This window comes from Carassius gibelio, chromosome B25, assembly GCF_023724105.1.
Source record: "Carassius gibelio isolate Cgi1373 ecotype wild population from Czech Republic chromosome B25, carGib1.2-hapl.c, whole genome shotgun sequence".
NCBI classification, from domain to species: Eukaryota; Metazoa; Chordata; class Actinopteri; order Cypriniformes; family Cyprinidae; genus Carassius; species Carassius gibelio.
In genome coordinates this window covers 17,928,382-17,954,219 of record NC_068420.1, presented here as the reverse complement: position 1 = coordinate 17,954,219, position 25,838 = coordinate 17,928,382, and the positions used below count along the sequence as shown (strand labels likewise).

The following is a 25,838-nucleotide window of genomic DNA, read 5'->3' as shown; positions in this document are numbered from 1 at the left end:
GGCATTATATATTGAGTTTTTAAAGGTATATATTTCACCCCAAAATTAAAATAGTTTCAAGTTGTTCTGAACCTGTATGAATTTCTATGTTCTCCTCAACATAAAATAATAAATTCTGAAGAATATTTGTAACCACCATAAAGTTTCTCGTCTCTTTATTTGTAATTTTTTTTTGTAATTTATTTTTGTATTATGGAAGTCATGGGGGCACAGAAACTGTATAGCTACCAGTATTGTTCCAAATATATACATTTGCATTCAACAGCAGAAAGCAACTCATACAGGTTTAGAACAACAACATAACTAAATTGTTCCGGTGAACTATTCTTCCAAAGCAGCCTAATATAGCTGCTGTTGGCATTTGTGTCAAAAATGTTCATTAAACATTAAAAAGAAAATCACTTACTGTCCTTGACCAAATCACTTTTGTAAAATAATGTATATTGAATTTATAGAGTGAAGACTATTCAGTCTATTTGTAGTCTATTTATTTTATACAATATAATATTTCTTATTCAGTGCTTTAAGTCTTTTTATGTCAAATTCTTTGGAATTATTGGAATTGGTAACAAGAATTATGAAAATGCATTGCATCAAAATTTTGATTGGATAAAAATCCTATTTTAAGCTATATATATATCATTATTGTGATAGCAGCCTGTAGTAGTAAATCATACCCCTGGGCCCAGTGAGGTCCAGTGAAGTGAAGTGCCAAAGTCACAAAATTGAGACAAGACGTTATACTTAATAAAATAGACTGTAGGTGTAATATCTCATTTGTATTCCCTTCCACTAGATGGCAGACATGTAGTACTTTGATTCTAGACCAACATTACGTCATATTCCTATTCAGACTGTTTGAGGAAATAGCAGATCAAAGTGATCTCTCGTGTCATTGATGCTGAAGCAGTTCATTTCATAGCGTGTGAGTAAATGGTGAGATTTATGAGAAAAAAATCACCAAATGGCTAATAAAATTTAAACCGTGAGGATTAATTGCAAATGTTGTTCGCCAATTTCTGACTCTGAATGCAATACTTGTCTTTTGTAATTGACGATCAGACATCTAATGATCACACTTCTCGTGGTACATCTTTGCAGCACAATGGTGCCGCCGTGCAAGGCAAGACTGTTTACAAAGCACAACCAAATCATCATCTCGACACTTTGTCCAATGGCGATGCGGGTGGCAGGGGTGGACGTGGTCATGGTGTCCGAAGGATATCGAAAGCCAAGTGGGTCAGAATTTGCGTGCTTTTTACCGCCGTATTAATTTTAAAACAACGTTTTCATAACGCCGCCATTCATTAAATAAGCACCATAAGGCGATAAGTTAATGCCAGATGCCACCACGCGTTAAAATAACACTTAAGATGCAGATTTATTTACTCATCTGCATGAACACACCTCTCATGGCTGCAAGGACTCTACGGCAAATCAGAGCATCCAGTTTGCAAGAGCACGTAGATGGCAAGGACAGCCCTTACAATTATACAAATTAGGGAAAATGCCCCTGAATGAGCTTTTGTCTCATAAAGTTATCACACCAGCAACGAATGAGATTTGGAAATTTGGAAATTATTTTATTCAACAGTTAAATTAATAAGAAATTAATGTTATTATTTTTAAATTATATTATATATTTGAGTAGGCTATCATTTCAATCTAATAAATAATTGGGGATAGTTTTATATTTACTCAGCCCAATGTTGTTTCAAACCTTATGTCTTTATTGCGTTTGAGGAACATATTTTGAATAATGCTGATAATCAAATTGTTTTAGTTTGTAAATATATGTCGATTCATATATTCACCATATGAGTGTCTGCATGTATAATTCAGTTTAGATAGTTTGAAAGAATGTTTAGTATCTGTGATATGAAAACGATCACTGTGAGACGCTGGTGGAGTGAATGAATTCTGAGGGCGCGAGCGGAGTTGTCAGAGAGGCATTGTTTCACTCGTCTTTTTTATTTATTTATTTTTTTTTTTATCAGCAATATTTGGCAACACTGCATCAACGTCACTTAAACTGACAGTTAAAAAAAAAAAAAAAAAAAACATGGACATGTTATTGCTAACAGGATAGCATATTCGGTAAGGGAAACGCAAAAAATATCATGATATTATCTATTAGAAATGTTATCATGGTTATCAAAACAGTAGCATTTAACACTAGTACTCAGATCCGTAGAACAAGTAGGTTACAGAATGAAATTAAATGTTATTTTATTCAGCAGTCGTTACATTTTCACAATTTCAACATTTACTTATGAATTATTCAAATCAAAAGTTTTGCTTGTTAACATTAGTAAATGCACTCTGAATTAGCATGAACGAACATGCCTAACTGTATTTTCACGCTCCGGAGCTGTGTGATGGACGTTTTATTATAACGTTTTATTATTTATAAGTGCGCACTTTATTTCACATCTTCTGAACTGTTGACAACAAACCCCTCCTTACCCCCATTGAAAGCTTGGAAGAGCGAGGACAATATTTAATTTAACTCCGTTTGGATTATTCTGAAAGAAGTACAGTACGTCACATGCATCTAGGATGCTTCGAGAGTGAGTAGAAGATGGATGAATTTAACATTTAACATTAACTAATGGAACCTTATTCTAAAGTGTTACCGTAATATGGATTGCTGCATGAATACTAAACAACTGATAAAATGATCCACCCCTAATAAATAGTACATAATAGCAATGCAATAAAAATGTCATGTGGAGGGGTAAGGAGGAACTCAAGTGCAGACAGGATGTACTAAACACAGGATTTATTTATACAAAAAGGGGAAAACAAAACCCACGAGGGGGAAAACAATGACTGGATCTCTGGGGACAGGGTCTGGGGACAAGACAGGACTGGTAGGGACTTCAAGGATCTGAACAAGACGAGACAAATAATCAGACAGAGTCTTGGCAGCAAGGACAACAGGCATCTCTTTATGAGCCGAGACAGATTGCAACAGCGCTTCTGCTGCAGAGTCGGCCGCGGCTCTCTCCTTAGCCCTCACAACTGCGGACCAGGATACAGTTCTCTCGGTCACTGGCTCGGGGACGCCAGCGCTCGTCGCTGCTGGCTCGGGATCAGCGTTCACCGCTGCTGGTTTGGGAGGCCTCGCCGACTCAGGAGGAGACAGAGACACAGGACCGGAAGACCCCTTCTTCCTCCTCTTCCTCCTTGGCCGTGGTGCAGAGGTCACAGCTGGGTCTGAAACTGGTTGGGGGAGTTTGGTCTCAGGCAGGGCAGACTCTGATGCCGACGATTCCGAGGCAGACTCCCACGAAAACAGTCTCCCTCGCTTCTTGGGGAGACTGATGGGTGTGGGAGGCGCCTCAGGACTTGGTGAGGGATGTGCCAGATGCCCCAGAGTGGCCACGGCCAGGATACGACCCTCTGGGATCACTGGCAGCTTGGCCGAAGGTGGGGACCTCGAGGGGGAAACCTGCGGCTCCTCCTGGGAGAACTTCTCCCACAGCTGGGCATAGTTCCACAGGATCCACTCGCTTTCTGACGAGTATGGGAGGGCAATCCTCTTCATGTCGGTCGGGGATGACCACCAACAGCGCCTAAGAGGCTCCACTCGCTGCTGATGATCGGACGGCCTCCTGTCTGCTGAGTTCTTGAATGGTCGGTTCATTCTGTCACGTGGAGGGGTAAGGAGGAACTCAAGTGCAGACAGGATGTACTAAACACAGGATTTATTTACACAAAAAGGGGAAAACAAAACCCACAAGGGGGAAAACAATGACTAGGGCAGATACTAAATAACTTAACAAGACTGGGTAGACACGATAAACAAAGACTCAAAACACAAGAACACTAACTACAAATAAACAATAACAGGTCTCACAACGTCTTCTTCCAAGAGCAACACCGAGTAACAATATTTCACAGGAACATGTAGAAAAGCATATCACAATGTGGAAACAATCACAATGAACCGACAAAAGACAGAGCACACTAGGGGATTCTAAATAGGAGAACTAATCAAGACACAACAGGTGGCACAGGTAAGGCAATCACTACAACTAGGATAACAAGTGGGGCGGGGCAAGGGAACGAGACAACACAAGCACATGGCCCAAAGACAAGGACACGGGTCTGTCATGATCCTGCCTCAAGACTAGAGAAAAGTCAGGCCATGAAGGCAGAATCATGACAAAAAAGGCTATGGTAGAATTTCACAGTGTTCAACCTTTCGAAAAAGAAAACATCTTTCACAAACATCTCCATCTCTGTCTCACCTCACTCATTTTCAAACCAAGTAAGGAAAGTTGGTAAATTAACTGTATGCAAATTGCATTACCATTTATGTGAGCCATTTGAGACAGAAAACATAACACTAAATTAAAGAATGTATGTGTGTGTGTGTGTGTGTGTGTACAGTAAGTAATTCAAATATGTGCTCAAAAATGTTCTATTGATTTAGTTTACTTAAACGTGTCCTAGAACCTTGGGAGGCTTGAGGTGGAAAGTTCATTTTAAGTTCAGTAAGATCATGTTGTAAATTGACATTTTGCAAGCTCAATTTAACATCACAACATCATACACTGAGTCAGATATGCAAATGATTATATTTTGAAGTTACTACAGGGAAATAACCTGATTTATTAATAAAGTCATATAAACGCAAACTTGTGTTGTCAGGTTACTGATAAGCATGTAAACGTGCTCACTTTTTGCTGCAGCTTTTCATTCATAAAATAATTTTCACAGCAAACAGCCAATAATGGGACAATATCACTGTAGGGTGTCTTTTTGTGTTCTTTACATAGATAACAAATTTGCCATGATGATAACAAATGATTAATAAAGGGTGTGTTATATTGTGCTAAGTTTTTATATTCATAACAAAAGCATTACTTGGCTCTTTAGATGTGTGTGTGTGTGTGTGTGTGTGTGTTTGTGTGTGTGTAAAAGGATGCATCTTATTTTTCTATATCCAATGCACTGCTCATTAAATCTGAATGAGATGAGAATATATAGTAAAATCATAAAATAAACTAATTTTGTTGTCCTATCAATATTTAGTTAGATATGAATTTACTTTATTTAATTGTACTGATTAACAACCACAAAAATCACCTATCCCCCAAATACTTCCTTAAAATAATACGTTTTAAGTAAAGATTTAAACACTTTCAAGGATTATGCATTTCTAATTTCGGAAGGCAGAGAATTCCCTAACTTTGGGGCAACCCTATCACCCATTGTTTTTAGGTGCGTTACCAGAACAACTAAAAGACCAGCGTCGGCCGAGCGAAGATTACATGCCGGAATGTAGGGTATTAAAAGCTCAGAAAGATATTGAGGAGCAAGTCCATTTAATGCCTTGTAGGTCAACATAAGAATCTTAAAATCAACACGAAATTGGACAGGTAGCCAATTCAAGGTCTCTAAAATAGGTTTTATATGATCTCTATGTCTCGTCCTAGTCAGAATATGAGCAGAGTTTTGTACCCACTGAAGTTTGTTGAAAATAAATGTTGATGCTCCTGCTAACAAGGCATTGCAATTATAAATTTGAGAGAAAACCAAAGTATTTATTCATTTTTCAGCTATGCAGCATGGACCGTAATCTGGATATATTTCTGAGATGAAAAAAAGAAACTTTAACAGTATTACGTACATGAAGATCAAATGTTAAATTAGAATAGAAAATTACTCCCAGGTTTTTTAATTTAGATTGGAACTGTATAACAGAGCCATCCAAATGCAAGGCTACGGGTTTCACTCTGAGTAACTGGTGAGGCGAACCAATAAGCAACACTTCTGTCTTATCACTATTTAGACATAGAAAATTAACAGACATCCAATTTTTGATATCTGTGATACAGTTAGAAAGATGTGAAGCAGCCACATTTAAATCAGATTTTGAGTGAATGTATATCCGGGTGTCATCAGCCTAAAAATGAAAATCAAGACTAAGAGACCTCAAGAGTTGGCCAAGAGGAAAAATATAAAGACTAAAAAGTAAAGGACCTAAAATTGAACCCTGAGGTACACCATATTTTACAACTCCAACCTCAGATCTGCAGCCACCCAGCACAACGAATTGTTTGTGATCTGAGAGGTAAGACTTAAACCAACTCGGAGCGGAGTCAGATACACCAAAGACAGACTTTAGGCGAGAGAGTAAGGTACAATGATCATTAGTGTCAAAAGCAGCACTGAGATAAAGCAAAATCAGTATTGATAAGCATCCAGAAGATAAGTCATTTGTGACTTTAACTAATGCTGTCTCAGTGCTATGCATTTTACGGAAGCCAGATTGAAGAGGTTCAAAGAGGTTATTTACAGACAGATGAGAGAGCAATTGTGATGCAACAATACATTCTAAGATTTTAGCAATAAAAGGGAGATTACAGATGGGACGTAATGAGAAGGAGACGAATGGAAAACTGCATTTGTGACTATGAGTATAGGGTGATGCCATATGGCCTAGTCAACGTCCCCTCAGTCTTCCTGGACTTTATGCATGAAGTGCCCCGGGAGTACCTCAACTGCTTTGTTATAGTTTAGATTGATGATATCCGGGTATGGAAATCTTTGTTCTCACTCCTATGTGTGACTGTAAGCCCCTCCTCAGGTTATCATCCACAATCCAACAGTCAAACAGAACAAGAGATACAGGAAGTAAGTCACTTCCTCCAGACCTTCTGCCATGGTCACATAGACTCCTGGAACCAGTTCCTGGGCTGGGCACAGTACGCCCAGAATTCCCTCCGCCAACCATCCACAGGTCTTACACCATTCCAGTGCGTAATCAGTTTGACTCCTGTCAAAACTTCCCTCTTGTGCTTACCTTCTCTCCAAGCGATCCGCCATCCACCTGCTACTCTCCCTTTGTCAATTAGTGTTGGGCGATATGGTCAGCTCGTGAGATAGACGATACACGATCTTATCATGCATGGGAGGAGCAATAGAGAGACTCTTTGTTCCGGTGTTTTAAACCGCGCAGGTGTGTGAGAGAGAGCCTATGGAATCACCAATAATCGAAAAAATATACTTTCAAACATACTGATAAACTAACGTTAAATATAAAAATATTGTATTTAAAACAGCTAGTTCGCGCGTCCTGTGACAAATCTGCCGCATCTGCGCAGATCTAAAAGTCTAAATGTTCTGCAAAATTAGTCAATGGTGAAAATCAATAGAACACCAGTTGAACACCAATACTGGGCATTAATGAACACCTTAAATATAAAGTATTCAAAACAGGAAAGTTAATATATTTGGAGTAAAGTTGAATTGAACTGCTGCATCAGTCATACATCGCTCCGGACTGCGTGCTGCATGATGAGACCGAAGCACCACCACAGAAACAAGAATGAGATGCATTCTAACATAACTGTGGCATTAAACTCAGTGTGAGGGTTCGGTTAAAATATTGCACACATATAGGTTGTTCCGATTACTTGTTAAAATGCAATGAATCTGCCGACGATGTACATCTGTTTGTGGATGGAGACTTTGTAACGGCCAAAACTTTGTATTTTTCATGTATCACAATAAGGTGCGGAGTGCATGAAAATAATAACAAGGTGGCAGAGTGAACTTATCATCCATAGTGGTTCTCACATAGTCCTTCTACGTCATCACCACATAGTGAGTGTTATAAGTTAAGTGATCAGCCTTTAAGAGAAGGACTACGTGAGAACCAATATGGATCATAAGTTCGCTCTGCCACCTTGTTATTATTTTGTCTTTACTTTATTTGTAACACCAAGAAAGAGTTAATATCTCATGTATGAGAAGAACGCGTTGTCGTGTACATGCCATTAAAACTTCAGTGACAGGCTCTAATCCTCCTGCGTTTGCGCGCGCGGTGTATTTGTGTGTGTGAAATGCGGTGCTGAAGTGAAATATCTGGTCAGTTTGATAGCCGAATCATGATAAGCCGCCTAATAAAAATAATAGTTATTATTATTGTTATAATCTAATACATTAATAGGAAAATGAGCCTAATATCGTCTTGATTATCGACAGAGAAATCAGCTTATGTCGATACCTCTGACTATCGTCGATACACGATACTAGTTTCGTCTATCGGCACAACCCTACTGTCAATTCTTACCGGTTTTAAAAAAGTCCAGTTTTCCACTAATCCTCTGTCACCAGTCCGTGTGTTACACTTACTGGAGAATAAGTAATTCATAATGAATAAGTAATAAGTAAAATAAATGTACCTTTTAGAAAATGTATGAATGTAATTATATTATTTATCATTATTATCATGTATTTTTTTCCAAAGTTGAATAAATGTTTTATTGTCATATTTTGTCATGCTTTGTGTTTTCTGCTTTATTTGTCCACCCCGTCATGTGCTGGTTCACCCTCTCATTTTGATATTTTTAAATAATATTTAAATAATAATAATAATACATATATATATATATATATATATATATAATTATCTGGTTATGTTGTCAAGTTTATTTAGTTCTTATTATATTGGCAAGAATGAGATCCAATACATGTTTTACCACTAGATGGAGACATTGACTTTTCTGTCTTTGTTTCTTTAAACCACTCATGTAAACAAGAACATGAAAAAAGACAGATTACATGCTGTCTTATCACAATTATATCTGTTTTAGAGAAGTTGTGAATGCTTTCATGCTTATCTCTAATCAGTCTGCCGGCATCAGAAATAATGAGATGAGTAATAATGAGAAGTACTGCTCAAAAGGGTGTTCAAGGGAAGTATGATACACAATGAACACAGAAACTCATTTCCTAAAAAAAAAAAAAAAAAAAAAAAAAAAAACATATGGAAATTGAGTTTTTCCCTCTCAGCTTTGGAGTACAAACCATGACGCACTCATCAGCGAATAACACAAGAAAAACTAAATGAGCAATGACATCACTAAACCTACTTCCTCGTCAATAACAAAGAGACTGTTAAATTACTACTGAGAAGGAAGCTTTCCAAAAACTACCCACTATATCAATCAAATATTTACTATACTGTTAAACATAAAACCGTGATGATCTATTACCATGAACCAGCTTTCTTTTAAATCAAAATGGCAACGCAAGTCCACACAAAGTAGAGCAAAACTCATTTTTAAATTAAAATATGAGTTAAAGGATATGCTTAATATATAATATATACTTAGCTAGGCTTTTGTCACTAAAGGGTCAGGAAGAGCTGCACCCAAAGCACAAACATGCCCCCTCCACTCCTCACTATTCACAAAGCAATTTCTATATATTGTCCTTCCTGACCTCCACTCAAGGTCACAGACTGCCACTTTATAATGGTGCTAATGTGTGTGTGTGTGCGTGTGTGTATCAGGCATAACATTATGACCACTGACAAGTTTAGTGAATAAAACTGAGTAACTCCATCATAGTATATTAGGCAGCAAGTGAACATTTTGTCCTCACCCACCCCACCCCGTTGATGAAAAATAGGCAAGCAATAAGAAAAAAAGTACATAATAAAAATAAATGAATTAATTAATATAATAAAATAAAATTTGGCAAGCAAATGCCAGCGTCGCTGGTATCAGTTTCTGGGGTATATGCTATAAAAACAGTTGGATTAAGAACATCAACTGTTACACATAAACAGGCTTGCAAACGCTGAATTTGTTTTTCCAAATGAAATTTGCATCGCTTGCCTTATCAGGGCCGATGGAAAAAAATTTGTTAGAGAAAATATTTGACTATGCTTATACAGTATTTAATCATTTTATTGCTTTATTGCCAAAGTAAGAGTCAAGATTTGAACCCGTCTGGACAACATAGATGCAAAACCTTCCTCTGTTTTTGGTCAAGTCACGTTAATTTGCATGCTGCTTTTACATTATTTGTACTTCAGTATAGATTTACCTTACTTGCCCATTTACTATACTCATATCACATACTTGCTCTGCATTCATACAATTAATAACAGTCATAAAGCTATAAAATAGCTACACATAATAAGTCCAGTTTATACAGTGCCTTGCAAAGGTATTCAGACCCCTTCATTTGTTCACGTTTTGTTATGTTGTAGTCTTCTGATAAACTCTGTTTTTTTTAGGTGCTTTTCTGATTCCAAGTGTGTTTTCATGTGTCTTCACTGAAGAGAGGATCGAGTCTGGCCACAATGCCTTAAAGACTGGATCGGTGGACTGCTGCATTGATGTTTGTCCTTCTGTAGGTTTCTATCATTTGGATAGATGATGATGGAGCTCAACTAGTGTGACCATCAGGTTCTTGGTCACCAGTCTAGACAAAGCCCTTCTCCATCATTTGCTCAGTTTCAAGCTCAAGCAAGGGTCCTGGTTGTTTCAAACTTCTTCCATTATAGGTAACAGAGACTTCGTGCTTCTGTGAGCCTTCAATGAAGGATAATTTTTTTCCGAACTCTTCCTGATGTGTGGCTTGATGCAAACCTGTTTTTGAGATCTACAGGCTGTTTATGTTTTGTTTTTTTACCCCAGGGCTTGGATTTTGCTCTAATATGCATTTTCAGCTGTTAGATTTTCTATTAAAACGTGTGCCTTTCCAAATCATACCCATTCAAATCATTTCATTCATCATATCATTCAATTGAATTTGCCACAGGTTAACTTCACTCGAAGTGTAGTAACATCTTCAAACAATCTGAATGTTCCTGAGCTACATTTCAACTTTCCCATGCAATGGAAGGTTTGATCTTTAATACATTTGCTAAGATGTAAAAAAATTATATGCTTTATGGTGTAATATTGACATAATAAGAATGAAACACGCATTGTGTTCTGTGAAAGTTAACTTATAAGCACAAGCTTTCTAGGTTTGTAAAGTTTTCATAAATTAACCATGCAAAATAGTACACATGTTTATTATCAAGCCAAATGCACAATAAAGCAAATAACCCTGCATCATATTAAAATGATTTCGTGAGAAGCAAAGGGAAGTTGGCGACTTTATAGATGCAAATTGTTAAAGAGAAAACACCTGACAACATGGGCAAGAAATAAACCACTAACCTAGCCATGCATGAATAGTTCATTTCAAAGTGACTCTTGTCCTGCTAATCTAAACCTATTTGGTTTCATTTCCACCGCTGGACACATGAGGAGAAACGGACTGCTTGCTCTTTTCCATGCAGTTCGTTTCAATGGAGACTATTCTGGGTGCAGTTCAAGTTCAATCATTTATGGCATAATGTTTATTACACAAAAATCTTTCAAAGAAAAACTCATCCAACCTTGAAAAAATGCAAAAATGCAGGTCACAGCGAGGCACTTACAGTGGAAGTGAATGGGGCCCATATTTGGAGGATTTAAAAACAGAAATGTAAAGCATATAATTTTATGGGCGGGGGAGGTGTGGGGAATTGGGGACAACACTTACAGTACATTAATTTTTCTGCTAAAACTTCTGTATTATTTGAGCTATGCAATTTTTCCTTTTCATTTTATTAGATGTTTTACAATTTTAGTCATTATGTTGCCATGGCAACAAAGTTGGAATCATTTTTATTAGATTTTTTGTTGTTGTTATTGTTGTTGTATTTATTTACTTATTTATTTATTTAATTCTATATTTTACACACTATTTCTATTACATTACATATAATATATTATTGTACATTTTTATTGCAATATATTTAATTAAATTATTGCACATTACTGTTCTGTCTATAAACTATTGAAACTCTTATATACATTTTTATTATATATTAGTTACATTATTATTATTATTATTATCATTATTATTATTATTATTATTATTATTATTATTATTATTATAATTATTATAGAGTGTTGTCAAGCGCAAGGTTGTGGGTTCGATTCCCCGGGAAAATTGATAGCCTGAATGCACTGTAAGTCACTTTGGATAAAAGCGTCTGCTAAATGCATACATTAAATTTATTTAATTTAATTTTATATTATAACATTATATATAGTATATTAATATAATTATTATTATTTTGTTATACTTATTTATATTTATTAAAAATTGTTCACAGCTTGTCTTTAAAATATTGAAACTTTTGAAATTGAAATTTTTATTTATAATACATTATTATTATTATTATTTTCAGATTAAATGTATTTATCATGTATTTTATTATATTCATATATATATTGTATTTTTATTTAATTTTATTATTATTATAATTTTATTATTAAACAAATTGTTCACATCTTGTCTCAACACTCTTGAAACAGTTTTTTAATGTTTTTTTACAGAAAGAAAGAAAGAAAGAAAGAAAGAAAGAAAAAAGAATTTTGTGGTAATCAACATTATACCAAAAGTGCTTTCATGTGAGATTTAAAAACATCCAAAAATAAAATAAAAATATTAAAAATAGTCAAACGATATCTTTATGCAAGGAACAAATAAAAAGTTAAGAAATTGGCACATTATCTGTTTAGTGAATGAAAAAAAAAAAAAAAACTTGTTCTGACCAAACAAGCCTAAGAGATACTGAATTATTGTTACTTAAAATGACAATTTAGCCACAATCAGAGCCAACTTATGATGAGAAACTATCTAAACTATCAGGCCCACTCAAAGCTGCTGCTGCTGCATTTCTGGTGTGATTGGTAAATATATTCCTGGCCTTCTAGGACACTGTTGTTGTGCTGAACTCATTGGCCAAAACAGCAGGCCTGAAAGCAGTACAACTTCCTGTGTGTCGAGAGAACGGGGCGGCCGAAGCGATCGAGTGCTGAGAATAACAGGAAAAGAATGAAGTAAACTCCTTAAGACTGGGCTTTCCAGCACCGCGACCCCAGACTGTCTGGCCTGAGACTCAGGTTCACACTTTGATACGATCACAAGGCCAATTTCTGTTCTTTTCAAGACCTTATTGTTTAACTCTCAGGACAGAGGTGGACCATAACCCTTAAAATATGTTCAGTAACCGGCTACATAATTTGTTATCATTGGCTACGAGCCGGCAATTATGTTGCAGCAGTCATAATAAACATTGTATGGCCTACAATTGTAATTTATCAGAAACTGGAAAACTGTCAAGTCAGTTGATACAGTGATTCAGAAAGCTCAGATCATCTGCTCTCAGCCTCTATAATCAACATGCAACAAGCACATTTGCATTTGTTCCAAGTAATTCCACCTACTTTCCATTCAGATCTGGCAAAATCATACAACAGATCATAGTCTAAGAAAACCTTTGGGAACCCTTGTGAAAAAGATGCACACTTCAGCAAAAGAGCACTTAATATGGAAATAAAATGCTTTGAATTAATCTACTTAAGTGTGAACTGAATGCAATGCTTTCGGTAATGTATTTATTTACATTTATATTCAATGCAAATAGATGAACATAAGAAAAGTTTTTTTAACCTGCTTAAGTAGGACTTAAGTACATCTTTATGTAATTCCATAATTATTCTATTGTCTTTGAAATATGATTAAAGTTTACTGCCTGATGTATGGAAGCCTGTTTCTGCCAATGAATAAAAAAATAAATCTTAAAATTTTGATGGGTTTCTTTTTCAGTATTGTGAAATATAAACTCACAACTGTGAGTTATAAAGACCAGTTCTGATAAAAAAGGGAGAAAATTTTCTTGCAACTGCAAATATATGTTTCACAATTCTGACATGTTTCTGACAACTGAAAGTTTCTCGGACTTGCGAGAGAAAAAAAAAACCTGAAGCAGTTCAAATGAATAGCAAGATCTTTACATGTGCTCTAGTAGTCCAAAATAAATGTATAATTGACAAAATATCATGAAAAACTTAATGGTTTAAGTGTACTTAAATACAAATTTGACATTTATAAAAAAAAAATGCATGTTTTAAAAGTGTACTTAAGTGTGTTAAGAAACATGAAAGTGAACTCTCTTTAAGTACACTTAAGTTTAATTTAGTAAGTAGTCTTTTATTTTTAAATGTGAAGTACACTACAAGTGCCCATTTAATAAAATTAAAGCTTCTTTTTCACAGAGTAGTAGTTTTCACCAAAAAACTGTCATTTACTTGTATAATTTGGCCATCCTATAATTTTATTGTCCATGTGAGAAATACGAGGGAAACATGAGAGGATTATGTTATCAAATGCATCACTTTTTTAAGGCTAAATCTTTTTAATACATTTGTTTAAGTCGTTTTGTTTAAGACTTGGAATGTTTTTTCTTAACTCGCTAAACTCGACTCGATGCAAATTTGAGTCTGTTCATCAAACAAAGCTTATCGTATGGCTTTAGATTGCTAGAATAAAAAAAAATTATGCTTCTGATGTGCTTTTGTGTCCTTTTTCAAGCTCCCTCGCCAGAAAGAAATAGCTTGGAATGACAAAAATGTGATATGCAAAGCAATATACAAAACTGTATCTGTATATGTGGTTATGTGTTTGAAGAATATGCGTTGCATTTATTCTGTTCATATTTTGTTTGCATCGGCACTAATAAAAGTTTTTTTGTCTATAAAGTAAAAAGAGAGAGATAAAAAAGTACTTTAGCTATTCAGACACTTAAAGCACAGTTAAAAAAGTATAAATATGTGATTCATTATACTGTACCAATATATATAAACACAAAACCTGTCACTTGAGTGGTACTTTTTCTACTAATATGCACACTTTATGTATTAATATGTACATACAAGATGCTTCTTTTAGGGGGAATAAGTATACCGCGTCTCTGACAGCTTTTGCAATCTTGCTCTTTATGAAACTGACACGATCCACTAACAGCTGATAAGTGTCCAAAAACGATTCATTTCGAACACTGAATTTGCTTGTCCTTTAGAAACCTTTTGGTGACTTTTCAACTTTATAATTTATGAAATGCAATGCTATTTATACTTTTTATCGCCTGTTTCGGACCACTCTACATAACCAAACAAATCAATCAGATAAATATATAGGCTTAATGAATCAAATTTTGCAATAACATCCAAAATATCAAACCTTTATTTATATTGCCTTGGAATAAGCAACTCTTGGAGCGGAAACCAACCAAACAATTCTGTCTGACTTCAGTATAAAGGTAGCCTTATCATAACCACTGACCAAAACAAACTTCTTCAGCTGTTGATGTGCAGTGTCATTTCTACATTCTAGTGTTTTGTTGTCTCAACCTTTACAAAAATGATTCTTGGTTTATTGTAGGAGGCTAAAAGCGCAGTAACTATGTTTAACCACAGTTTTACTAACCATGGTAAGTGTAGATAAACTAATTTGGTTACCATTGACGGAAGATGGATGGAAATAACTGGTTAGTGAAACACAAAAAACATTTGGGAGAAAAAGGAAAAGTTTCAAGATTTTTTAATTGAACACAGTGAGAAGAACAACCCATGACTTTTAACCAACAACATATAAGTTACTTTAGCTAATATGTTAATATGTTAACAGTTAACACCCGCAAGTGCTCGCGTGAACTTGTGTTTTAGCTAAACGAACATACATTATACTAATATATATTAAGGCTATGCAAAAAACAAAACAAAAAAAAACTTCTCTTACCTGAAGCATGACAAATATCAGAAGCGCCGTGCCTTTCCAAACGGTTTTGACAGAGACACGTCCCATCTTGACTCACGGAGCGTGTATTCCAGAGCAGCCGGTCTTCAGACCATCTTCAAGGTGAGTTTTCTCGACTTCTGTGACTTCTGTGACTTCTCTTGAACTTGACCGAGCAGTGATGCGAGAGGTGTGAACTCTCTCTCGCGGGAGGTGGAGCTGACGGACTGCTGACTGCAGAGTAGTATTAGCAGTGTTAATGTTCCCCCTCTGCTGAACGGAAGCTCGTCGCTTTAAACATTGCCAGAAATAATGACCGCATTCCGCCCCCAGGAAGTTATAATGTTCACTATTTTAAACAGGCCAGTGCCCAAACTTATGGGAGTGTGGGAAACAGTTGGGATAGTATCCAGTGGGACACTGCGAGATGTACAGTCAGTAGCCTACTTTACAAAGTCTCACTTGCTTGTATTAGCTATTAGTTCAGTAATAGCCTAACGGAAATTATTTACACTGATGTTTGGACGATATGCTATAAAATACGGGGCTTACAAAGCTTTTCTGTAACTGTCGTTTAATATTTTAGGGGATTGAAACTTCCTTTTATTTGCCCCGTTCTTTACTTCTGCTTTCCTCACAGCAGGCAATTCTGGTGAAGATTTGCATAACTCCCACACAAAACACGAACAGCTATATATATATATAGGCATACGTCCAAACATGACATTAAATAAAGGCTATATAAGATCCTTCAGAAATCAATTAATATGCTGATTTAATATCAGAATGTTGGAAAAATTGGTTGTCCAGCTTATTATTTATTGGAAATTGCGATAAGCTACTTTTTATCAGTTTTAAGTATGTATGTATGTATATATATATATATATATATATATATATATATATATATATATATAGTTTATACGTTTATCATATTCTAGCTGAATAAAAATTCTTACAAAATGAATAAATAAATAAACTGACAACAAAATATTGTTCCAAAAGAGTTCTATTTTAAATAAATTCTAATCTTTTTAAAATTATTATACAGATTCTATATATATAGAATAAAAAAAAAAAAAAGTATCATTGGCTCTAAAATGACTGGAGCAATAATGCTGAAAATGTCACAGTGTCTGGGTTGTGTTCCCTGGGGTTCCACTAGATGTCCTCCTTTCTCATGGTGTCTGTCCGGGGGTGATTTTCCGGGGGACCAGAGGAGGTCGCAGAGGAGAGAGTGGTCGAGAGGAGATTCAGCATCGCTCTCAATCATGGCCTCCCCTTGACCCAGGGCTCCTGTGGAATGAGTCAGAGCCACCGTCTGACCATGGTGGACGGAGAGGTGAGAAGAGGCGCACGCCCGCCATGGTGGCGCCACTGCCCATGATGGCCGCTAGATTAGAGCCAAGAGGCAGAGTGGACGCCAGCACAGCGCCACAACCCAAGATGGCCGCCAACCCAGCGCCGCTGCGGTGCATGGCCACCAACCCCACACCACGAGGCAAGATGGAAACCAGCCTTACACCACAGTACCAGATGGCCACCAGATGGCCACCAGCTCAGCGCCGACGTTCAAGAGGGCCGCTGACTCATTCTTAGAGTATTTTTCCATGCTATCACAGATCCTAGAAGCTCCCAAGACTGTTCACGTCAAAGCTGCTGAGCCAGCGTCCCAAACCAAGATGGCCGCCAATCCAGCACCACCGCACAAGATAAATGTCAGCCCAGCGCCACAGCAGGCTGGTGCCCGATGCCGAGGCGGTGTCCGAGGCCGTTCCCGATGCAGTGCCCGAGGCCTCTCCTGATGCCGTGACAGAGGCCTGCCCGAGACCGTTCCAGAGGCAGTGCCCGAAGCCGAGGCATCTCAGGTCTCCATAGACAGTCCAGAGTCTAGTCAGGTTCCCGTGAACTCTCCAGAGTCGAGTCAGATTCCCGTGGACTCTCCGGAGTCAAGTCAGGTTCCGGTGAACTCTCCATAGTCGAGACATGTTCCCTTGAACTCTCCAGAGTCGAGTCATATTCTCGTGGACTCTCCTGAGTCGAGTCAGGTACCGGTGGATTCTTCGGAGTCGAGTCAGGTTCCGGTGGACTCTTTGGAGTCGAGTCAGGTTCTGGTAGACTCTCCGGAGTCGAGTCATGTTCCCGTGAACTCTCCGGAGTCGAGTCATGTTCCCGTGAACTCTCCAGAGTTGAGTCATGTTCCCGTGAACTCTCCAGAGTCGAGTCATGTTCCCGTGGACTCTCCGGAGTCGAGTCAGGTACCGATGGACTCTTCGGAGTCGCGTCAAGTTCCGGTGGACTCTCCGGAGTTGAGTCAGGTTCCGGTGGACTCTCCGGAGTCGAGTCAGGTTACAGTGGACTCTCCGGAGTCGAGTCAGGTGTTTGTGGACGCTCCAGAGCCAGGGCCAGTCACCGATGACCCTCCAGAGCCAAGTCAAGTCACTGGGTGGTCTGCTGCCCCGTCCTGGGGGACTCCGGTCTCAACCACGGGGGTGTGTTGGTCATCTGCTCCGCCCTGGGGGACTCCAACGTCAACCACGAGGACTTGGTGGTCATCTGCTACGCCCTGGAGGACTCTGGCGGCGACCACGTGGACGTGATGGTCATCTGCTCCCCCCTGGGGGACTCAGACGTCGACCACGAGGAAGTGGTTGTCATCCGCTCCGCCCTGGGGGACTCTGGCGGCGACCACGAGGACGTGGTGGACATCCGCTCCACTCTGGCGGAGGGGGGGGGGGGGGTACTGTCACAGTGTCTGGGTTGTGTTCCCTGGGGTTCCACTAGATGTCCTCCTTTCTCACGGTGTCTGTCACCAGATCACTTCCTGTTCCCTTATTTGGTCACCTTCCTCCTTGTTGTGTAATTGATTGTTCCCCACCTGTCTCCTGTTTCCTCATTATTCTTCTGTCTATTTATACCCAGTCTGTCTTAGTCTGTGTGACGGAGTCCCTGTTTAATGTCTGAGTGTTATTCATGTCCGTTAACTCTTGCCTTGCCTTGCTTTGTGATCGTGTCTTGTTTATGTTGTTTGGATTATGTTTGGTTTTGACCCCTGCCTGGACTGTTTACCCCTTTGGATTATCCCTAAATAAACGACTTACCTGCAATTGGTTCTCTCTCCTCGTTTCCTGTAACACCGATCGTGACAGAAAATCTCGGGAATTAATTACATTTTAAAGTATATTAATGGAGAAAACCAATTGTAAGATCATTTGACAATATTACAGTTTTTTTTACTGTATTTTTGATCAAATAAATGCAGTCTTGGTAACCAAAAGAGACTTCTTTACAAACAGTACAAAATATGAATGATCCCGAACTTTGTAATATGATATTCATTACTAAATGCATATTAAAAACAAAGACTTTGACATATGTTTTTCATAATATATTACAGATTATTATAATAGGCTACATATAATTTCATATAATAAGTCTAAAATGAATATAAATGAAAACAAGTTATGTGTCATAAATAAACTTAAAAATATAATATACTCTATATATTGTTTTTTCCCTTCAATTCCTTATAATGAAAGTTATATCCTCATCTAATTATTAATATATTAATTGAGAATATGTACAATGTTATGTGGTGGTAAAATATTTACTCTATTAGGCATATACTAAACTCCTCTGCCCAACCCTATACACTCATTTCATTGTTATTCACCATTGTAATCTTTCTCTTCCTGTTGATTCCTAGAGCCCCATTCTGAGCGTTTACTTAAATCTGAGATGAAAATAGTACTAATGATACTTGCGCAATGCCCAAGAGAGAAATTACCATGTTTGCTCGCAATTATTTAGAATTTCTGAAGCTGTTCTTGGAGATTCAGTGTTTACTATGATGATTGTATGATATGGCTTTCAGAGTCCTCTGTGGAGGGCTGAAGGGAGATGCCTACAGACCCTGTCACTGTCCCGTGTCTCCTGGGTCTGGGTGGTTCCTCTCAAGGAGGTCATTATCAGCTTCAATTAAAACCAGTCCCTCTGCTCTCTTTTCTGAGTTGGCTTCACGTAAACAAAGAAACCTACAGCACAAACATACAGATCATATCATAAACTCGCCTCTCTTGGTTCAGTTTTTCTTGACAGAACGAGAAATGTGAAATTCTTATTTAAATACAAACCAAGCTGTTTCTTTTGAGCAGCATAGAAACCAGCTCGAAACCTTCATGAAATCTGCATGGCAATGTGAAATGATCAAAATACTTGGGCAGTGTAGTAACTGATTACATGTAATCTGGATTAAATAATCATTACAAAAATAGCAAAGTATTGTAATTAGATTAAATTAAATTTAAAAAATACTTGTAATCAAATTAGTTGCATTTACTGACAATTGTGACAGCATTTGACCAATGGATTTATAGAAAACATTTTCATTTTAAGAAGTGCTCAAATTTAATGAGTTGGGTCAAAAATTGATCTAAAACTTATCAAAAAGTAGTCTGATTATATTATCTAAAATGTGTAATGGAATGGATTACGTTACTAACTACAATTTTTGTCATGTAATTTGGAATCAGTAACAAATTACAATTTGCAAGGAATCTACCCATCACTGCAGGTCAAACTAGACACTGTATTGCGTTTAAAGGGATAGTTCACCCAAAATGAAAATTTTAATGTTTATCTGCTGACCCCCAGGGCATCCAAGATGTAGGTGACTTTGTTTCTTCAGTAGAACACAATCAAGATATTTAACTGAAACCTTTGCAGTCTGTCAGTCCTATAATGTAAGTGGATGGGAATCATCGCTAAAACATACAAAAAAAAATAAATAAATAAAAATACACAAACAAAACCAAACTAAACCCTGCAACTCGTGATGATACACACATGTGTAAAAACACAAAGTGATAGGTCTGTGCAAGAAACTGACCACCTTCATCTTGGATTCCCTGAGGGTCAGCAGATCATCGTGTCAGGACCACACTATCGACGAGGACACGAAAGGTTCAGTAGACTTTTTGCTTTAAAGAATGGTTGTTGTCATGGTGTAAAGAACAGAAACTGCTATTTGTTAATAACTGGAATCTTTTCTGGGAGTGTCCTAGACTGTTTCGCGCTGATGGATTACACCCCAGCAAAATCAGAGCGGAGCTTCTCTCTGACAACATCTCCAGGACACTTCGCTCCATGTGACTAGTAAGACAATTCTCAAATAACCATTATGATGAGTTTTGTTCCACCCGCTTAAATGCTAAAAGTACTTGCGCTGTAAAAACTATCAAGACTGTGTCTGTTCCCCGAATAGTGAGGTCAAAATATAAATATAATATAGGATCTAGAAAAAATCTTATCGTAATTAAACCAGAAAAATGTAAAGTAAATGAACAAAAACTATTTTTAAAGTTTGGGCTCATAAATATTAGATCACTCACACCAAAAGCAGTTATTGTAAATGAAATGATCACAGATAATAGTTTTGATTTACTCTGCTTGACTGAAACCTGGCTAAAACCAAATGATTATTTTGGTCTAAATGAGTCTACTCCACCAAACTATTGTTATAAGCATAAGCCCCGTCAGACTGGTCGTGGCGGGGGTGTTGCAACAATATATAGTGATATTCTCAATGTTACTAAGAAAACAGGATACAGGTTTAACTCTTTTGAAATACTTCTGCTAAATGTTACTCTGTCAGACATGCAAAAGAAATCTAATGTATCTCTTGCTCTGGCTACTGTGTATAGACCACCAGGGCCGTATACAGAATTCCTAAAAGAATTTGCAGATTTCCTCTCAGACCTTCTAGTTACAGTTGATAAAGCGCTAATCATGGGAGATTTTAATATTCACATTGATAATGCAAATGATACATTAGGACTTGCGTTTACTGACCTAATAAACTCTTTTGGAGTCAAGCAAAATGTCACCGGGCCCACTCATCGTTTTAATCATACACTAGATTTAATTATATCTCATGGAATCGATCTTACTGCTATAGATATTGTACCTCAAAGTGATGATATTACAGACCATTTCCTTGTATCGTGCATGCTGCGTATAACTGATATTAACTATATGTCGCAGTGTTACCGTCTGGGCAGAACTATTGTTCCAGCCACCAAAGAAAGATGCGCAAATAACCTGCCTGATCTATCTCAACTGCTATGTGTACCCAAAAATACACATGAATTAGACGAAATTACTGACAACATGGGCACTATTTTCTCTAATACATTAGAAGCTGTTGCCCCGATCAAATTGAAAAAAGTTAGAGAAAAACATACTGTACCATGGTATAACAGTAATACTCACTCTCTCAAGAAAGTAACTCGTAGTCTTGAACGCAAATGGAAAAAAACTAACTTAGTTTTTAGAATTGCATGGAAAAACAGTATGTCCAGCTATAGACAGGCTCTAAAAACTGCTAGGGCAGAGCATATCCACAAACTCATTGAAAATAACCAAAACAATCCAATGTTTTTATTTAGCACAGTGGCTAAGTTAACAAATTACCAAACGCCACCTGATTCAAATATTCCACCAACGTTAAATAGTATTGACTTTATGAATTTCTTCACTGATAAAATAGATAACATTAGAAATACAATAGCGAATGTAGATTCTACATCATATAACACTTCAGTTTCATCCATCGCATCCAAAGATAAACTGCAGTGCTTTACAACCATAGGACAGGAAGAGCTAAATAAACTTATCACTGTATCTAAACCAACAACATGTTTATTAGATACTGTACCCACTAAATTACTGAAAGAGTTGTTACCTGTAGCCGAAGAACCGCTTCTCAATATCATTAACTCATCGTTATCTTTAGGTCACGTCCCAAAACCATTCAAGCTGGCGGTTATCAAGCCTCTTATTAAGAAGCCAAAACTAGATACTAGTGTACTGGCAAATTATAGGCCCATTTAAAATCTCCCATTTATGTCTAAAATTTTAGAAAAAGTTGTGTCTGCTCAATTAAGCACATTCCTGCATAAAAATGATCTGTATGAAGAATTTCAGTTAGGTTTTATGTCAGGGTTGGCAAGGGAGGAACTCAAGTGCAGACAGGGATCACAACACACAGGATTTATTTAGTACAAAAAGGGGAAAACAAAACCCACGAGGGGGAAAACAACAGCTAGGGTGAAGACTAAATAACCAAACAGGACTGGGCTGACGAGACAAACAAAGACTCTAAATACTAACTATAAACAAACACTCACGGTATTACAAAGACTTCTTCAGGGATGACAAGGATTAACTCTCTCACGAGGCTGACAGGTAGCAACATATATGTGGAACAATCACAAATGATGAACAATGAACCGACGAAAGACAGAGCACACTAGGAGATCTAAATAGGGGAACAATTAAGACACGACAGGTGACACAGATGGGGCAATCACGACAAGACTAGGATAACAAGGGGGCGGGGCAAGGAAACGAGACAACAAAAGCACATGGCCCAAAGACAAGGCCATGTGCTTGTACACAAAACACGGGTCTGTCATGATCCTGCCTCAAGACTAGGGAAAAATCAAGGACACGAGGGCAGAATCATGACATTTTAGGCCCCACCATAGCACAGAAACTGCACTTGTTAAAATTACAAATGACCTGCTCCTTGCGTCAGACCAAGGCTGCATCTCATTTCTAGTCTTACTTGATCTTAGTGCTGCGTTAGACACCATAGATCATGACATACTCATAGATAGATTTCAAAACTATACAGGTATTCAAGGGCAGGCTCTAAGATGGTTTAGATCCTACCTGTCCGATCGCTACCATTTTGTATACTTAAATGGGGAGTCATCTCATTTATCATCAGTAAAATATGAAGTGCCACAAGGATCTGTCCTAGGTCCCCTTCTATTTTCAATATACATGTTGCCCCTTGGTAATATTATTAGAAAATACGGAATTAGCTTCCACTGTTATGCTGATGATACTCAGCTATATATCTCAACGAGACCAGATGAAACTTCCCAATTATCTAAGCTAACAGAGTGTGTTAAAAATGTAAAAGATTGGATGACAAATAATTTTCTCCAATTAAATTCAGATAAAACAGAGATACTAATTATTGGACCAAAAAACACTACACAGAATCTTGTAGATTACAATCTGCAACTAGACGGATGTACTGTTACTTCCTCTACAGTCAGAAATCTGGGTGTTACATTAGACAGCAATTTTTCTTTTGAAAATCATATTTCCAATGTTACAAAAACTGCATTCTTCCATCTTAGAAACATTGCCAAGCTACGAAACATGTTATCTGTTTCTGATGCAGAAAAGCTAGTTCATGCATTCATGACCTCTAGACTGGACTATTGTAATGCACTTCTAGGTGGTTGTCCTTGTTCATCAATAAACAAGCTACAGGTCTTCCAAAATGCAGCAGCTAGAGTGCTTACCAGGTCAAGAAAATATGATCATATTACCCCAATTTTACAGTCTCTGTACTGGCTACCTATTAAGTTCCGTATCAGTTACAAATTATCATTACTTACCTATAAGGCCCTAAATGGTTTAGCTCCTGCGTACCTAACTAGCCTTCTACCACGTTACAACCCATCATGCTCCCTAAGGTCAAAAAACGCTGGACTTTTGGTTGTTCCTAGGATAGCAATGTCCACTAAAGGAGGTAGAGCTTTCTCACATTTGGCTCCCAAACTCTGGAATAGCCTTCCTGATAATGTTCGGGGTTCAGACACACTCTCTCTGTTTAAATCTAGATTAAAAACACATCTCTTTCGCCAAGCATTCGAATAATGTATCTTTTTAATTGTGAGTGTAGTTGCATCTGATCAAAGGTGCATTTTTATTCATTAGCTTGGGTTAAACTAATGTTACTTTGTTGGATCAGCAGCTATGCTAATGATGTCTCTATTTTGTTTCTATGTTTCGCCACGGGATGTGACTAGGATTTACACAAGCTCCAGTCTGGATCCAGAAAACCTGAGAAGAGATGATGCTGACCCCTCAGAGGACCCCAGATGATGCTAACCCTGAATCAACAAACAGAACTAACAATTACTGCTAAATGTGTGACTGAATCATATAATAACTTAATTAATAATATTGATAATTCATCGTCTAGCTGACTACATCTTGTATTATTTTTTTTTTTTTTCTAAAATCCTGTCAAATGTGCACAAACAACTAGCTACTACTAAATATTGTAGAAACATAATTTTCTGTAAAGTTGCTTTGTAACGATTTGTTTTGTAAAAAGCGCTATACAAATAAACTTGAATTGAATTGAATTGAAAAAACATCAAATTTAAATTTTTGGGTGAACTATCTCTTTATCGAGGATGAACTGGCACATACTGTATAAAGGTGCTACAACACTTAATTTTCAAAACTTTTTTTTTGTTTTTGTGTTTATGTTTGATCAGCTGACCCTTGTTAACAGTGCAACAGTGCAGTCCATCAAACACACTGTACTAAATATGGCACCACCCTGACTAAGATCTACAGACAATGGGTGCTTCTCAAACTGAAGGACGCATCCTTGTAGGACTATCTTGGACTATCTGCTACGTCATCAATGCTAGCAAAGGACATCTAACTTTAAAGGATACTTCGTAGGGAGTCTTCATTTCATAGCCTTCATTCGTCCTGTTTTGAAACATGCATCATGTGTATCCTTCGTGCCCTTCAATTACCCACAGTTCATAAAATAATATATATATATAGAAATTGCCATTGTACTTATCAAGTTTTGTTATGCTATGTAAGACAAAAAAAATTATTGATATGAAATTTTGCTTTTTCTTTTCTTCTGTTGTAAATTAATGCTGAACTGTGTGTAATGATGTTCATCATTACCGGTACTGCATTAATAGAATATTTTCAATATAAACTATGTCAAAATATAATTGTTATAGTATTTTCGTGCTGTGACCTAAAGATCCCTTTATAATAAGTGATGCTGTCTATGCTGGATACAGCTTGATGCAACAAATTCCCGATAGTAAACTAACGCTCAGCTTTATTCCTAAAGCACACCTTATTTCTAATCAGTGTCTTCCCTATACACAAAGTATGCAAGTTGCATCAGGCCTCCATACCACCAGGGGGCCCCTTTTCTCTCAAAGATGATTCAATGACTATGCGATTAATGGCTGTGTGATTAATACAATTTTAGGTTTATTTGTTATCTTGGCTTCAAACGATAAAGAAAACACCATTCCGCATGCTTTTTTTTTTTTTTTTTCTTAAAGCAGTGCACTGTCACTTTTCCTACGTAACATCCAAATTAGTTAAATCTAGTAATATTACGTACTGTACAGTCTCCTGCCAGGTGTGTGTAATACTAAAAAAAGAAAAAGAAAAGGAAAAAAGCATGACTGAAATAGTTGTGAAATAGAGACTGTTCTCCAGGTAGCTTTTTGTGTGTGCGATTTGAGATGGCGCGAAATAGACGAATATAC

General features: G+C 37.2%; 1 protein-coding gene across 1 annotated transcript in view; it reads right to left on the bottom strand.

Moving 5' to 3' along the window:
• The window catches only part of LOC128014057 (tenascin-X), a 196,155-nt gene extending 180,473 nt beyond the window's left edge, over window positions 1-15,682 (bottom strand). Inside the window, exon 1 of the mRNA XM_052597295.1 lies at window positions 15,436-15,682. Coding sequence (XP_052453255.1) covers window positions 15,436-15,501 — 66 coding nt within the window. The 5' untranslated portion in view covers window positions 15,502-15,682. The remainder of the gene's footprint in view (window positions 1-15,435) is intronic.
• Window positions 15,683-25,838: the final 10,156 nt, after the last annotated feature.